The sequence below is a fragment of the Scylla paramamosain genome, chromosome 18 (assembly GCF_035594125.1).
Source record: "Scylla paramamosain isolate STU-SP2022 chromosome 18, ASM3559412v1, whole genome shotgun sequence".
Taxonomy (NCBI): Eukaryota; Metazoa; Arthropoda; class Malacostraca; order Decapoda; family Portunidae; genus Scylla; species Scylla paramamosain.
Genome location: NC_087168.1, coordinates 21,225,445 through 21,242,535, shown reverse-complemented (window position 1 = coordinate 21,242,535; position 17,091 = coordinate 21,225,445). Strand labels below are relative to the sequence as shown.

At 37.4% G+C, this 17,091-nt stretch overlaps 2 protein-coding genes across 4 annotated transcripts; one reads left to right on the top strand and one right to left on the bottom strand.

Moving 5' to 3' along the window:
* Positions 1-843: 843 nt before the first annotated feature.
* Positions 844-7,593, top strand: LOC135109266 (protein germ cell-less-like). Of its 2 annotated transcripts, none has more exons than XM_064020544.1 (12): positions 844-981; positions 2,488-2,632; positions 2,999-3,122; positions 3,331-3,427; positions 3,595-3,746; positions 3,859-3,954; positions 4,176-4,292; positions 4,521-4,611; positions 4,779-4,977; positions 5,152-5,361; positions 5,609-5,699; positions 5,891-7,593. In XM_064020544.1, the coding sequence occupies exons 2-12, from the start codon at positions 2,499-2,501 to the stop codon at positions 6,068-6,070; spliced, it is 1,491 nt and encodes a 496-aa protein (XP_063876614.1). In that variant the 5' UTR covers positions 844-981; positions 2,488-2,498; the 3' UTR covers positions 6,071-7,593. The 2 variants fall into 2 exon arrangements, with proteins under 2 accessions (XP_063876614.1, XP_063876613.1); XM_064020543.1 differs by lacking the exon at positions 844-981 and adding an exon at positions 1,980-2,338.
* LOC135109265 (nucleolar protein dao-5-like) lies at positions 6,938-16,963 on the bottom strand. Of its 2 annotated transcripts, XM_064020541.1 has the most exons (6): positions 16,649-16,963; positions 15,489-15,612; positions 10,705-14,763; positions 10,148-10,289; positions 9,762-9,860; positions 6,938-8,998 (listed from the first exon to the last, which is right to left on the bottom strand). In XM_064020541.1, the coding sequence occupies exons 2-6, from the start codon at positions 15,552-15,554 to the stop codon at positions 8,853-8,855; spliced, it is 4,512 nt and encodes a 1,503-aa protein (XP_063876611.1). In that variant the 5' UTR covers positions 15,555-15,612; positions 16,649-16,963; the 3' UTR covers positions 6,938-8,852. The 2 variants fall into 2 exon arrangements, with proteins under 2 accessions (XP_063876611.1, XP_063876612.1); XM_064020542.1 differs by lacking the exon at positions 15,489-15,612 and having other exon boundaries at positions 16,649-16,962.
* Positions 16,964-17,091: the final 128 nt, after the last annotated feature.

The following is a 17,091-nucleotide window of genomic DNA, read 5'->3' as shown; positions in this document are numbered from 1 at the left end:
GGTGTTTCAGATTTTTTTTTTTATTCTTTGCATAGCACTCATTTTCCCTTTCATGATGTCTTTCCATGTCTTTTTTTGATATTTTTACAAACGTTATGTATGGTTTATTTTTATGCCATCTATGTTGTCAATACTCATGAATATTTATCCTGTCAGTTTGAAGCTAGAAATGTCTTTTATTCTGACCAGACACTTAATATCCTGTCATCATCTCACACACGCCTTATTATACACAATGCGTTGTCAGTTCACTCGTCTCTTCTTCATTTTAATTTATGTATTTTATATCACTCCTAACTGAAATGTAAAAATGTTTCACTTTCCACTTGATCATCCACCTCGTCTATCTTATGTAAAGAATAGTAATAGACTCCTTTTTTCCCTAGTTCTCTTAAATGTTAAGTCTCCTTACAAAATCTGACATATGATAAATTCTAAGCAGATCAGTGGACTTATTCAGATTGAGGGAAAATGTTAAACGCTGTGTGAATTCAAATGTTACAGGACTTCTCACCATCAATGTATGCATGTAGTACCTTCAAGCCATCCTTATTCGTATTCACATCTCTTATTATCACTCAGTATAGCTAATGAAACAAATCTTTCTTCCTGAAACGATTCCTTAGTTTTCATAGGTAAGCATTATTTATTATGACTGCATGCACGTGGGACAGAGACAGGCTAAATCATGATAACCTCTGCGAGAGCATGAATAACGTCACTCCCCTTCCCTCCCTTTGCCCTCCCCTCGTCCACGGGTGCTGTACCGGGGGCTGGGATGCTATAGCGAGGTGCCTAGGGTAGGGACGCCCCTCGATGGGAAAAGGGTCATACAGGATCTAGCATGTTGTGGACAGAGGGGCATAGAGGACATGGGAAGAGTAAGAGGAACACTTCAGCACTTCCCTGCGACCTTTCTTCGTATACGGTCACCTTGTAAATCGTGTGCCTGTTTTTTTTCCTGATTGTGAAGGAGCTGATGTGAGTACGTGATTCATGTAGTTAGTCTGGATAGTTTTAAAGTCGTTTATTTTAGATGTGATCTTAGCCAACAAATTTTCTCGAAAAAAAAATAAATAAATAAGATTTGTGCTATTTTCTTGTTTCTTTTTCTTTTCTTTCTTTCTAGTTCTTGTTCTTCTTCCTTATATCGATACCATAAGCCTGACTGATTCCATCCCCCCACCCTTTTTCCCTCTCTTTCTTTTCTCTCTCTCTGCCGCACCAGCAACACAAATCTAATAAAGGCTTCGAAGGATGTCTTTTCTTTTCTGATGCCAGTAAGCATCATGTAACTAAAACTGTGTACCGCTTGTCTGAATCTTTATCAACTCTGAGATCAAGTGGACAGAAGAAATAGCCTAGAAACAATAAAAAAAATCTAAAGTTTTCGTAATGTCAATTGGACGGTCCGCCGCCTCGCCCTCCAAAAAAAGACATAGAGATTTGTATGTAGATAGGTATGCACGGATAGATAAATAGATAGATAGATAGACAGGCAGATAGATGGGTAGGTAAGTAGAAAGCTATATAGATGGGTCCGTCCTCCCAAGTTTGACATAGAGATAGAGATAGATTTGTGTACAGGTTGACATGCACATAGATAGATAGAAAGATAGACAGACAGACAGACAGACAGACAAACATATAAAGAGATAGATATAGATATAGAAACAAATAGACCGTTAGATATGAAGCGCGTTTTTTATAACCTAAGTCCTCCCTTCAAATACTCGCGGGAACGCCCCCTCTTGAATCCTGTCACTAGAGCCAGCTATTTTTGGCTACTAGCTCTGAAGGAAGCGTTCATTTCCACTCTTTCCTACATATTATTGATTTTCTTTTAAATGAACTATTACTTAAAGACCAAACAGCTTAACCTAATACAATCTATTTACCAAAACAGAGTTATATTATGCTACAGATCCTTGTGACGCATTTTCTGTGCGTTAGCTTGTAAACAAAAACTTGCAGATTCGGTCCTCCGCTTCTCAAAAGAAGCTCATTTTACCTCATTGGCATGAGCATTTAGTTAAAATAATACGTGAAAGCATCTTAAACTGGTTGGACATCACACTAGGGGCATAGGGACAAAGGGCAAAGGAAATTAGGGGGTTGGCAGGGGAAGCCGAAGTAGGAATTTGTGACCAAGGGAGGCTGTGGGTCTTAAATCTGGCACTCAACGCTGCCAAAACTCTCAGGCACACCAGCAGATGCTCAGTGCGATATGTGATTCTGATCAGTGTGTGAGCATGGCACTGATGGGCTTTGTTATATAATTCCATCAGTTTCAGTTGTGTTCAGTGAAGGAAGCCACTTGGTAGAGAAGCAATGACAGGTGAGGGAGTCTGTGGAAGTGGGCACAAACACACGGTTCTTCAGTTTGAGTTTAGTTTGAGACTAGTCAATTAACTTAAGTTCTCTGTTGAAATGTAATACTGAACATATCATCCCTCTCTCCTGTATAATCTTCTGCATTACCTACAGCATAAATCATCATGGGTAACCTGCTAGCCAGTGTGTGGGGCTCCCAGAGTGTTGGGTCAGGGGGCAGCAAGCGGAAGGTGGAAGAAGTGCTGGGAGAGGATGAGGATTTACTGGACCTGCATTCAGTGCTGCACACACCAAAGAAGTGAGTGATTGGCATCATTTACTTGAAAAAAAAAGGAAGAAAACTAAGATGGGAATTAATATTTTATCTCTTACGACAAAAATTCTAAGGCTTTCCACTATGAAAGTTCATAGCAGGCTCAGTCAGCAGATGGTCTGAATTGGCAATGCAGTCATCCATTTAGGGTTGGTGCTGGGTAAATAGAATTAGAGCCTCTGTTCCTGTACATGGCTAAATAACAAGTTAAAAAGTGTTTTAAATGCTTTGAGAAGAGATTAACAGCATTGTAATCTGTCCTTTTTATTTACTTTTACTGTAGATCAGTCTAGCTGATATGTATGTATGTATATAGAGTTAAGTTATACCAAGTTATTATTTATTTCACAGGCGAAAGTTTAACTCCACTTCCAAATATATTTATAAGACCTTGTTTGAGGAAGGTCGAGCCTCTGATGTCACTGTAGTGGCATTGGGTACAGAGTGGCATCTCCACAAGGTTTACCTTTGCCAGGTGAGTGGTCATGGTGGCAAATACAGAACTGTGCTGCCATACTTGCAGTGTAGTTGGATCATTATAGAGAACTTGCTTAGTAATTAGAGTAACACAGGATAGTATGTCATGGGAATCATAGAGGATCATGAGTCATTTGTTTATAAACCTCTATATAAAGCTTCACTCCTTATTATTGGGAGATTTGAATATGATTATCTTTTTCCAGAGTCCATACTTCAGCAGCATGTTCTCAGGCAACTGGTCTGAGACAAATCAGTCCCAAATCAACATTGAAATTCTTGATGACAACATTAATATTGACGGTACATATTAAGTTATCAACACTTCTGTTATCTCATTGTCAGAAATTTATTGTGACAAAACACATACTCTTATAAAATATTATATACACTGGTCTTCTCATATAGTTAAATAGATATAGGTGTGTGAATTCCACAATAGCAAAACTCTTGTGTGGATTTTATTGCAGCCCTTCACTTGGCTTTGGGTCAGTTTTACAAGGATGACATTGAGGTTGAGGCAGCCCAGGTCATTCCTTTGCTGGCCACTGCCCTTCTGCTGCAAATGGACCCACTCATTGAGCAGTGCACTGGCATCATGCTGGAAACCATCAATTTACAGGTACCCATTACAATACTGTGTTAGATAACCAAACTTTGGTCAGTTGGACAATTTTAGATAAGCTTCCTCTTTATCACAATTTTTCATCTTATGCTTGTGCTCCACATCCCAGACAGTGCTGCAGTACCATGAGGCTGCACGAAGGTATGGTGTGGTGGAGGTGGAGAAAGCATGCAAGCAGTGGCTACTACACAACCTGCTCACTCAGGTATATTCTTACCAGATTACAATCTTGACAAGTATTTTTCTCACTGATATGTATATGTATATGGAAGGAAGACATGCTCTTGCAACCCACACTGCAGCTATTTCATGTGCAGATACTGATACTAATGGTTTTTGTTTCTCTAAATCTGGCTATCACTTGTCTGTGTATCATCACAAGTGGAGTCCACAATAAGTTATTATAATAAAGTTGTTTGCTTACAGGTGACTGAGCACCCAAGCACTCTGCGCCACATTCCTTCAGACTTGATGTACGAGTTGCTTTCTTCAGCACATCTTTATGTCATGCAAACAGAATTTAGCATTTATGTAATGCTCAAGGTATGCAGCTTTATTCTTATAAGATTTACCATCAATTGCATTTAATGGTAAATTTGCATCACATTAAAAGTTCATAAAAAAAATTTTCACCTATAAGCAGGAATTAGGGTTTGAATGTTATGAGAGTAACTGGAAAGTAAGTATTGAAGCTCACTTTCTGTTGTTTAGATAAAGCACATCATGAAACACCTAGTTGTGTACCCAATACTAATGGCGGCTCTTTGACAGGCATGGGTGTTCCTGAAGCTAAATCCATCCTGGGAAGGTTCACATGAAGTGGCATTTTTGGAGGCTCACAAGTTTTTTAGGAACAGAACTGGTGAGATTTGTATCTATTATTCTTATTCTTCACCTTATCTTACATGTGTCTGAGAAGTGATGTCAGGCAGAAACTATGGTGGTCAGGATGTGCATGTCAATAAATTTTCTTGCATCCTGGGTGTACACTATTATAAGGTTTACTGCATTTGTTTTTGTAATTTTCAGAATCTGGTTGGTTCTTGGAGGCAGAAGGAAGAGAGTTCAGCATGGTATTTACAGCTCTGCGTATTGTGTACCTCATCTATCATCACTTGGATGTGGAGATGCTCTACTCTGACCGTATCCTACCTCCTTCTTGGCTCACTCCAGCCAGCATGCACCAATGGTATAACATGCTGAGAATTGATCAAGGAAAAGATAGAGGGTAAGCAGTATGTTAAAAGACAATGCAAGTAAATGAGTAGATTCAGTGTATGTGCTTTTCATCCCATGATAACCTTTCTCCAATGTACTAACTGATTATATGATTATTATTGTTTCTATATATCTTTTACTATGCTTTATTTCATATTGCTCATCGTTTCCATAACACCAACAGCCCAAGTGAAATTCCAGAAGAGGAGTTTGATAAGTCCTGCACACGATGTGGCAGAGTGTTGGCTAACTCTGGACAGCATATCTGGAGGTGGACTGGATTCAACTTTGGACTGGATTTGGTCATGACTCATGATGGATCTGTTTTAACTCTTAAACGAAACCATAGATCAGAGTACAATGCTCAGCCTCCAAGACGCTACATTATGTACAGGTACACTGGGTGTGCTCATTGCTCACTGTTGACTTGTTCTTTGTACTATATAAATACTAATAATTCTGCATGCCCATTTGTTTTTTTAGTGTCAAACTGTGATTATTCATAGAACATCTTACCACTTATTTCATCAAAGAGCCTGGACATTGATTCTTGGATGATATATGATAAGCATAGATTTACATTTGATAAAAATTCATTTCTGAATAATACAAAATTAACTTGCACATGACCTGTGTTTCAGAGTGACAGTGGCCTCTCTGAATGAACAGAAGCAAGTGGTGTATACCCAGACCACTGGTGTGCAGTCAGCCTCATTAGTCAAGAATGAGGAGGTAAATGGATTGCTAAAGTCATCATAACTATATCCTGTCAAAGTTCCATTGCTCTAATTGAGTTGTTTTTTCTTGATATTTAGCAGCTCATATGAAAAGTAATTAAATTTATTCAAACAAATGAACAGAGTGAATAGAGGGAGAAACAAATGAGTCTATTTCTTATATAAATATCCCTCTCTGTTGATCAGATACGTGTGATGTTGCTGGACCCTGAGGTCAAGTACCCTCTTCTTTTGAGTGCAAATTTCCTCATCACAACAAACCAACCTCTTATGGCTGCCGGAGGAGACAAAACCAGTCCTGTTGCTCCATCACTCCCAGGACCAGGAACATTTAACGATTCCTGTTTGCAGAGAATAGCACAGTAATGGAATAGTCAGTCATTCATGCATTTAAGTTCATCTTAAGTAGGAAGTAGATTTTTATAATAACTTTTTGGTCCTGACAAAAATTATACTTGTGCCAAACTTCATTATTTTATGTAAATGATCATTCTTTTCACAAATTTTGTACTTTAAAAGGGCTTGAAATTCTTTATGTTGAAAAGAAAGTATAATTGAATCTAACATGAACCAATCACGTTAATGATAAACACACACACTAGAGCTCTTTGTGTTCATGCCTCTTAGGTGAAGAGACCTTCATTTGGTTGAAAAATGTAAAATAGGTAGAGAATGGTGGCCAAACTTCCTGGTGAGAATTACATAATTAAATACATTTGCAATTCAAATAGAAATTTTGCTTATTTGTATTTTTTTTTTAGAAAATCTGAACTTTTCACCATTCCAAGGATAGTTGAAGTTCACTATTGCTGAATTCATGGATGTAAGGGGATGACGGAAGAGTAACAGTGTCAGGAAATAACAGAGGCCTAAATAGTAAAAAGAATGAATTGTATTTGAGAATATTGCCATTTTTTTCCTTTTAATATGGAAAGCTTAATTCTTTTTGCTATTTAGGATATATATATATATATATATATATATATATATATATATATATATATATATATATATATATATATATATATATATATATATATATATATATAAGCAGCTATAAGCTAAAGAAGATTAATATAGATACAGAGCCAAAATAAAATGAGCAAAGCTCAGACTCTATATAGTATGTTTAGAAAGTCACTACATACTCTCAAATACCTTATTTTGAATTTACAAGATTTATCATTCAAAAATTAAGTTTGAAGAAAAAAGGGTGCAAAAGTAAACTAAGGATTGTCAGATGTTTAACAAATAAAGATTTATTTTTGTACTGAAATTTTACTTTTGTCATCACCCTGTACAAAATGTGACGGAGAGACTTAGAACAGAGAAAACTAAATAGTATACATTTATAGTCGAGTCTAAAAGAAATGACACACACACACACACACACACACACACACACACACACACACACACACACACACACACACATACTATGCCTGAATGAGTAAAGAGTTACACGAGCTTGCAGATGATACAAAATTGCAGACATGAGAAACAACAAAGACTAAAATTCTACAAGAGGATTTGAAAAAAATCTGGGACTGGAGTAAGAAATAGGAGATGGAATTTAACATGAAAAAAAATGTCATTTACTGGAAATAGGAAAAAAAGTGGAAAGAAACCAAAATGGACATATAAAATGGAAAATAAAGAAATAATAAAAGTACAAGATGAGAAAGATGTGGGAGCAATAATACAGGATAGTCAACAGTTGGAGAAGCATCTAGAAAAGATATTCAGATACATATAGAATGGTGAGAAATACTAGAACAACATTCCACTACATGGATAAAGATATGATGAGAAAGATAATTACCACTATGATTAGACCAAACCTGGAATATACTGAATCAGTGTGGTCTGCCCACAAGGAGAGAGAGAGAGAGAGAGAGAGAGAGAGAGAGAGAGAGAGAGAGAGAGAGAGAGAGAGAGAGAGAGAGAGAGAGAGAGAGAGAGAGAGAGAGAGAGAGAGAGAGAGAGAGAGAGAGAGAGAAAAAGGTAACCAAGGATAGCAAAGAAGATGGCTCCAGAACTGAAAGAATTAACTAACCAACACTGGAACAAAGAAGAGAAAGGTGAGATTTAATACTGATATAAAAATTGTGGAACGGAGTGGAAGAAATTGATAGTGAGAAACTGCTGCTAAGAGTAGAAAATACCAGAAACACAAGGTCACAGCAAAAAAAAAACTAGGGAAAGGAAGATGCTTGAATAACATATAGAAACATACTTTCCCACAGAGAGATAGAGAAGTATGGAAAAAGCCAAGAGAGGATGTAATATCAGAAATGAGTGCACAACTTTATGGAAAAACTGGACATGTGTACATATGGAGGCGAGTGTAGCTCAGAAGGCCCTGTAAATTACAATTATATATACACACACACACACACACACACACACACACACACACACACACACACACACACACACACACACACACACACACACACACACACACAATAGCTTCAAATTCACAAGAATGGTAATTTGCATCAATATTAACATCATGTGAAATAACTGTATGTCTATGTTAACAAATCAAAAATGTAGTCATTACACTATCAGTATGGCTGTAATAACTAAAACTCAACAGTAAAAGGGAAATCTGTCTAATGTCATCTACTGTGATGCCTATTCCTTTAACTTCCTCAAATGTGTAACCATAACAGAAGTCCCTAGTTGTCCCTGTCCATACTGTAGTCTTGCACACTCCTTCTCCTTCAACCTTCCATATCTCTCCTCTCTCAGATATTCCAGAATTATGTCCAGTTTAACCTCCTCCTTTCGCATCCACTGCATTCACTCAACACAAAATAGTGAACTATTTCATAAATTCTAAGGGTGAGTGAACTCAAGTATGTAAGGGCGAAATCTGAGGATAGTGGCAAAGGACTTCTGCAGTGATCATCAGTGCTAGGGACAGGCAAAAATAGACAGATGTAACTAAACATCACTATTTTATAAAACTATTAAGACTGTGCCACTAGTTTCATGATAAATTCACTTGCAAAATCACATAAAAAAATAATATGTATACAAAACTTGCCTTAATTATAGTAAAAACTATCAATTCTAAACATGAAAACATCAATATTTTCTCTGGTTTTAAATATAAAGAGACAGGTTTTCCACTACTAGCTCAGTCTGAACCAGAATCTGCACTAGACTCTGAATCAGACTCTGAGATAGGCTTCACCCTGGAGGGTTTTGCTGGTGACTGGAGGGTTTCCTTGGGCACCTCCTCATGCCTGGCATACAGACTGTAGGCATTGCGTCGCCCTCGTCCTGTTGTAGGGAGACAAAACAGATGGAATACTCCTGTTAAATAGTACCCAAGATCAGTGGTGGCTCTGCTGCTTCAGAAAATTTTTAGCCATTGTTTTAATATTGTGTAAAAGGAAACAAACATATAAAAAGAAAATTTATATATAAACTTGATAAAATCCTAAACAGAATAAAATCAAACATTTTTCACTTACTAATAGCCTAAATTGTTATAGCTCAACCTTGACCCATTCATTTGAGAGAGAGAGAAAAAAAAAAAAAAAAAAAAAAAAATCCAAAAAGAAACACTACTTCCACCAGCACACCAGGGTCAGCACTGCGTGAGCCACAGTGCTCTCTCTCCCTAGCGTGCAGCTTCCTATCTCGGACATGTGAGTATGTGCACAACAGTTAAAAACCGTGTCGCTGGAACTGTGAAGTGCAGTTTTGTACAAGGATTTTTGTATTTTTTTTCATATACTAGGGGATGGGTACTGACATTAAGTTAAGGATTATATAATATACAATTATAAAGAAAGAATTAAAGAAAAAAGTACTCATTACATTGAATGTTATCAATAATATCAAGTGGAAATGGGGGATACTGCAGTTCTGCAGTGCATGTATACAAGCCGCCACTGCCCAAGATACTATCCCCCTGCAGACATTAAACACTAAGTCTTATCTCAGCTACTGTTCCTACATCAAGCTTTAAGAACATTTCTTTGCCTGATGACCTAAGAGTACCACAGAGCAAAAGGCTCCATAAAATATAAACATTTACCAGATCCAGTGATGATGTTGTTCATGTCCAGATCCTCAAGTTCTTGTTTCTGCTCTCGCCTGGCCCTTGCTTTCTTACACTTTGCAATGGTGGGCCTCCCTGAAATAAAATAAAGTTTCAATGGATATCACAGTTTAGTGGAGTCTAATTAAGTGAATTCCATGGCAGAAGAACCAACCTTTGTTCTCCATTCACTTTAAATTTGTAAACATAAGGTAAACCATATCCATAATGAATATGCCCATAATAGGCTCAGTCAATTTTCTATCATCAAAGACTCTTGCTGTTTTAAAGTTATAGAAAAATACTTAACGATCTCCACTTTTAAAACTATATTTAACAAGGTCCGCTATAAAACTGCACCCCACATACACATCAGAGCTTACCTTTCAGACCATTTTCCTCCATCATTTCCAGCAGACGAGCCTTCTTACTCTTGATGCTCGAACACCTTTTCAGTGCAGAGTCTAACCACCAGTATCTCAGACCCATGAGCACCAGGTACTTCTTCAGTGTGGCAAGTGGATCCTTAGGCAGATGAAAGGAGAAGGAATTAGCACATATACCTCTAGTTTGCAGCAATGAGGTTCTCCATAGGAATACAATTTTTTCCCTGAAACTTATGGTGAGACAAACATCAGCCAGTTAAGCATGAAGAACAAGAACAAGAACAACAACAACAACAACAACAACAACAACAACAACAACAACAAGGAAAAGAAGAAGAAGAAGAAGAAGAAGAAGAAGAAGAAGAAGAAGAAGAAGAAGAAGAAGAAGAAGAAGAAGAAGAAGAGGAATAGTAACAATAAGAAGAAATTCCCCTAAAAACAGACTATCAATATAAAAAGACTTCAGAAAATTTTCACTGGGATACTTAAAGACTTCTCCATTTCAAAGTATTGAACAATAAGTCATGAAAAACCAAAGCCAAACTTCACTATACCTTCTCCTTGCCACTCTTTGTTGATGTGGATGTTTTCTTCCTTCCTTCCTGTGCCATGCTGCTGGATTCACTCAAGATCTCTTCATTATCAGAGCTGAGGGAAGTGTCGATGCCTGAACTAGTATTTCCTTCCTTTTTGTTCTTGACTGATGATGATTTGGACTTTGACGGGGCTACTTTTTGTTTTCCATCACCACTGTCTTTCCCTGCCTTTTTCTTGGTGCTCTTAATAACCTTTTCCTCTTCCTGTGATTCTGAGTCTGTATCTGAACTGATGTTACTCTCTGAATCCTTCTTTGGCTGAGAATGTGATGCCTTCTTTGCCGAGGGATTACCTTTATTGCTGCTTAACTTTGTTCTTGCTTTCTTCTTTGCAAGGGGCTCTGAATCACTGTCTGAATCACTTTCATCTGGTTCTTGTTTCTTCTGTTGTCGAGTCTTTGCTGAAAGTGGTTTAGTGTCACTGTCTGAGTCACTTTCACTTGATTCTTTCTTCTTTTTCATGGGAGACTTTTTGGGTGAAAGGGCTCTGCTGTCTTCACTCTCACTATCCAAGTCACTTTCATCTGATTCTTTCTTCTGTTGTCGAGTCTTTGCTGAAAGTGGTTTAGTGTCACTGTCTGAGTCACTTTCACTTGATTCTTTCTTCTTTTTTATGGGAGACTTTTTGGATGAAAGGGCTCTGCTGCCTTTATTGGGTGTCTTTTTGGGTGAAGGCGCTCTGCTGTCTTTATTGTCACTGTCCAAGTCACTTTCATCTGAGTCCTGGGGATTCTTTTGTTCAGTCTTTGCTGAAAGTAGTTTAATGTCACTGTCTGAGTCACTTTCATCAGATTCTTGTTTCTTCTTAAGAGGAGATTTTTTTGCTGAAAGACGTTTGGTGACTTTCCTGTCACCATCTAAGTCACTTTCCCTTGTTTTTTTCTTCTTCCGTTTTTGAGTCTTTGCTAAAAGTGGTTTACTGTCACTGTCTGAGTCACTTTCATCTGATTCTTGTTTCTTCTTAGCTGGAGATTTTTTTGCTGAAAGACGTTTGGTGACTTTGCTGTCACCGTCTGAGTCACTTTCCTTTGGTTCTTTTTCCTTCCTTTTTTTTGTCTTTGCTGAAAGTGGTTTAGTGTCACTGTCTGAGTCACTTTCACTTGATTCTTCCTTCTTTTTCATGGGAGACTTTTTGGGTGAAAGGGCTCTGCTGTCTTTACTCTCACTGTCCCAGTCACTTTCATCTGATTTTTTCTTCTGTTGTCGAGTCTTTGCTGAAAGTGGTTTAGTGTCACTGTCTGAGTCACTTTCACTTGATTCTTTCTTCTTTTTCATGGGAGACTTTTTGGGTGAAAGGGCTCTGCTGTCTTCACTCTCACTATCCAAGTCACTTTCATCTGATTCTTTCTTCTGTTGTCGAGTTTTTGCTGAAAGTGGTTTAGTGTCACTGTCTGAGTCACTTTCACTTGATTCTTTCTTCTTTTTTATTGGAAACTTTTTGGATGAAAGGGCTCTGCTGCCTTTACTGGGTGTCTTTTTGGGTGAAGGCACTCTGCTGTCTTTATTGTCACTGTCCAAGTCACTTTCATCTGAGTCCTGGGGATTCTTTTGTTCAGTCTTTGCTGAAAGTAGTTTAATGTCACTGTCTGAGTCACTTTCATCAGATTCTTGTTTCTTCTTAACAGGAGATTTTTTTGCTGAAAGACGTTTGATGACTTTCCTGTCACCATCTAAGTCACTTTCCCTTGTTTTTTTCTTCTTCCGTTTTTGAGTCTTTGCTAAAAGTGGTTTACTGTCACTGTCTGAGTCACTTTCATCTGATTCTTGTTTCTTCTTAGCTGGAGATTTTTTTGCTGAAAGACGTTTGGTGACTTTGCTGTCACCGTCTGAGTCACTTTCCTTTGGTTCTTTTTCCTTCCTTTTTTTTGTCTTTGCTGAAAGTGGTTTACTGTCACTGTCTGAGTCACTTTCATCTGATCCTTTTTCCTTCTTTTTCATGGGAGACTTTTTGGGTGAAAGGGCTCTGCTGTCTTTACTCTCACTGTCCCAGTCACTTTCATCTGATTTTTTTTTCTGTTGTCGAGTCTTTGCTGAAAGTGGTTTAGTGTCACTGTCTGAGTCACTTTCACTTGATTCTTTCTTCTTTTTCATGGGAGACTTTTTGGGTGAAAGGGCTCTGCTGTCTTCACTCTCACTATCCAAGTCACTTTCATCTGATTCTTTCTTCTGTTGTCGAGTCTTTGCTGAAAGTGGTTTAGTGTCACTGTCTGAGTCACTTTCACTTGATTCTTTCTTCTTTTTCATGGGAGACTTTTTGGGTGAAAGGGCTCTGCTGTCTTTACTCTCACTGTCCAAGTCACTTTCATCTGATTCTTTCTTCTGTTGTCGAGTCTTTACTGAAAGTGGTTTAGTGTCACTGTCTGAGTCACTTTCACTTGATTCTTTCTTCTTTTTCATGGGAGACTTTTTGGATGAAAGGGCTCTGCTGCCTTTATTGGGTGACCGGGTTCTGCTGTCTTTACTCTCACTGTCCAAGTCACTTTCATCTGATTCTTTCTTCTTTTTTTGAGTCTTTGCTGAAAGTAGTTTAATGTCACTGTCCGAGTCACTTTCATCTGATTCTTGTCTCTTCTTAACTGGAGATTTTTTTGCTGAAAGCCGTTTGGTGACTTTGCTGTCACCATCTGAGTCACTTTCCTTTGGTTCTTTTTCCTTCCTTTTTTTTGTCTTTGCTAAAAGTGGTTTACTGTCACTGTCTGAGTCACTTTCATCTGATCCTTTTTCCTTCTTTTTAACTGCTGATTTTTTGGCTGGGCTATGTTTGTTGCTGACTTTGGAATTGCTCTTTTTAGCTTGTTTTCTTTTCCTTGCTTGAGGTTTGTCAACATCACTGCCAGAATCACTACCTTCTGATTCCTTACTCCTTTTATTCCCAGAGATTTTCTTTCCTTGGAGTTTAGAAATCCAGTCAGCATCCCCACTATTTGATTCCACTTTCTTACTTTGACTTGCTATCTTTGCAAGAGGTTCATCATCACTGTCAGAATTGCTCTTTTCTGATTTTTTGTTACTAACTTTTGAGTTCTGATGGAGCTGAGGATCATAATCAGAATCACTTTCATAGGATTCATTCTTTCTTTTCTGTTTCATTTTATTTGACAATGGTTTGGAATCACTCTTGGAATCTCCTGGACTGCTTTTCTCGGCCTTATTTTTCACTTGAGTTATCTTCTTTTTCTTATGGACATCAGAACCATTTGTATCTGAATCTGTTTTCTTGATCTGACTTACTTTCTTTACTAGAGGTTCATCATCACTATCAGAATCTTGAGGTAGTTGCCTTTTCTTAAATTGAGTCCCTTTCTTTTCTTCTTTCTTTTCCTTCTCTGGTTTGGAATCACTATCTGGATCACTTTCCTCCACTTTCTCTTTCTTCCCAGCTTGAGAAGCATTCCTCCTTTTCATTTTGTTTGCTGCCGGTTTAAAATCACTGTCAGAATCACTTCTATTTCCTCTTTTTTTGTTTGTGACTTGAGTAGTTTTTTTTGCTGGGGATTCAGCATCACTGTCAGAGGTCAATTCTAAAGAATGCATTTTCCTTTTAGCTTGAGAATGATTAGACTGTTGATGTTTTTGTTCATCAGATTCTTTCAGATGTTCAATTCTGGGTCTCTTTCTTATTTCATTGGTATCACTGTCACTAGAGGAAAAAGACCTGTTTTTCATCTTCCTTTTCGTCAACTTTTTGTCTACTTCAGAATGAGTAATTTCTGTATTTTCTTCATCCTCACTAATTTCATCATCAAACTCCTCATTTAACATTCTATCAATACATTCTGCCGTGACTGGTGTTGATCTAATTTTCCTTGACTGCTTTATGTCAATCTTTTTCTTTTGTTCCTTTTTACACAATTCTTCACTCACTTCATTTGATGTAGTAGTTTCTTCAGGTACTTTGCAGTCTTCAATGTTTTCTTTAGCATCACTATCTCCAGTCTTGCAATTAGCAATATCACTGTCAAGTTTATTTTCACAGTTTTTCTGTTTGATGTTTTTTTGTACTTTGTTAATTGATATCTGGAACAACAACAATATATTATTTGTCACACCAGCACATATTTTTATAATGGGTTGCCAGTATAATTCTGTATGAGTCTGAGTATGAAGATTATACCGCATGAGATATGAATGGTTTGATCTTTACAACCTCAGCGTAAATAAATTTCTTAACAATACTATCACTATACAGGGAGGTCCCAATGATATGAGCATTTAGATTCCATTTGAAATGTTTGTACAGTACAGTGAATTCTTGTATAATGAAACACACTACTATAAAAAATGGGTTAGGCTGTGACCCTCATCAAACAACTTTTCAAGCTAAAAAGTACAATACCAAATCTAAAATATATGTTACCAAAAACAACAAACGTGTCTTTATTACGGAACTGTCAATAAAGCAACCTGAATGAGAAAACAACATACAAAGAACATGATTTCATATTAATTAAACATATAAACCATTCATAACACTCATCAATGCGTAACTGATGCATTGGGGCAGGAAGCTGACATATCTCACTCATCATACATCACTGTATAGCCTACCTGAGTTAGCAGGAGAGTGCAGGAAGATGCACATTTTTAACTTTACAGTTTTACACATCTCAGATTTTGGATTTTTGCACTTGTATAAAGAAAACAGTCAATAACTTATTCATCTCATATTATCAGTTTTTCGTATATCAGATGCTCATATAACATGACCTCCTTATAACCGACCAAGTAATGCAGCTTTTTACCTGCATCAAGGGACTGTGGCCGGAAAGAAATCGTCTTGATGGAGTGGACTGATTCCGAAAGCTCATCCCTCCAGCAGCACACTAAGCCTTCCTTCTTCACTTCTGGCCTTCCTGACTGATCTTGCTAAAAGTATAGATTAAAAGGAATTTCTAGAACTTTTTCTCACTGATGATACTGATATATTAATATATGGTTGTAGTAAGAAGAGAAGACCCTGTGTGTCTACATTCTCCATTCGTGGTATCATTATACAAGTGCACCTATCTCGTAGCTAGAAAAAAACTTTGTTCTCAGTGAAGTACTTGGATCACATGTAGCACTGTAGTGTGTATCTTTACCGCCACAAATTGTTTGTTCTGAGATATCAATTTTTATCAAATTTACTGAGTAGGTGAGGCCTAGTTGATTTTTTTTTTATTATGAATTTCTGCATGTTTGTGTGTGTGCAGGGGGATTTATAAGAAAAAAAAAAAGCGAATTGCGGCACAAACAGTTACTAGATTCAAAGCACATAAAAATCTGCCAGAAAATGTAGTTTCATTTTGAAGATCCTAGACAAGTGCATTTATATAAATTTACCCCATTTATTTACACTCCAATGTAATTGCGTCCCCTAACTTGAATCAGACAAGAATCTTAATACATATCTACTTTTTTTTTTTTATGCTAGAGCCATCAAAATATAGAACAATCTTCCTGGGTGTTGTGACCGGTCCCTGCCTCATTACGTAAAAATACTGGTATGACAAACTAGAGGCTGATACTCAGGGAAGAGGCACCCTTATAAGTTTTAACGCTCCCTAATCTCTCTACCACCACTAAGGCAAGCTGTGTCACAGTAACCATGCATTCCTATACTCCATAAAGGAAGCAGATGAACGGAGCCATCAGTACGTGCCGAGATCCACAACTTTCTCTGTCTAGCCGTGGTTTGTATTAGGGCAGCCTATACAACGAACAATACCAGAGTAGATAAGAATTCATAAATAAATCCTTCAATGCAAGAGTGGTCAATGCCTGAAATATACCGCTAGATGAGGTTGTGACCAGTCAGTCTACGAACATATTCAAATCCATAACGACCAATAGATGATTTTTTATTTTTTTTTACTCGGCAGGCTTTATAGGCTAAATACAAACATACTCTATAATTCTGTACCTTACAAACTCCTCCTTATAGCTTTCTTCTTGTTCTGTTATTCAATGTACATGTCCTTTACCGCTGTGGTTTTTCAAGATTGTGCGCGTGGATGGCTTCTAAGATGTTGTTTACCTTCTTGGTGGGATGACTCCCGCCCAACACCTTTTATGATCCCTATGCCTTTATTTCGGCTCCCTGCTTTTTTCTTCTTGCTTGTTTTGTTTATTTAGTTGTTGATGATAATTTGTATTTTTTTATCCACATTTGTTTTATTATGCTTTTTCTTGTTTAGTTGTGCGACGAAAACACTTATGCATGGGTCAAAACGAGCTACCGAATCGCATCAGCGAGTCGCCCGTGTGAAAAGGCTAGCTGCTGAGAACCGCCTTAGGTTTCTTTTTCTTTTTGATGTGTCCAATTTAGAGATCAGTGATAAAAAAAATAATAATATAATTATTCTA

Bases quoted from the DNA above. Each gene is read 5' to 3' on its own strand.
- LOC135109266 (XM_064020544.1), top strand. From the start codon at position 2,499: ATGGGTAACCTGCTAGCCAGTGTGTGGGGCTCCCAGAGTGTTGGGTCA. The intron at 2,633-2,998 runs GTGAGTGATTGG...TTTATTTCACAG, and splicing joins GTGCTGCACACACCAAAGAA to GCGAAAGTTTAACTCCACTT. The intron at 4,293-4,520 runs GTATGCAGCTTT...GCTCTTTGACAG, and splicing joins GCATTTATGTAATGCTCAAG to GCATGGGTGTTCCTGAAGCT.
- LOC135109265 (XM_064020541.1), bottom strand. From the start codon at position 15,554: ATGAGCTTTCGGAATCAGTCCACTCCATCAAGACGATTTCTTTCCGGC. The intron at 14,764-15,488 runs GTAAAAAGCTGC...TTGTTGTTCCAG, and splicing joins GCCACAGTCCCTTGATGCAG to ATATCAATTAACAAAGTACA. The intron at 9,861-10,147 runs GTAAGCTCTGAT...ATTTTATTTCAG, and splicing joins GGAGGAAAATGGTCTGAAAG to GGAGGCCCACCATTGCAAAG.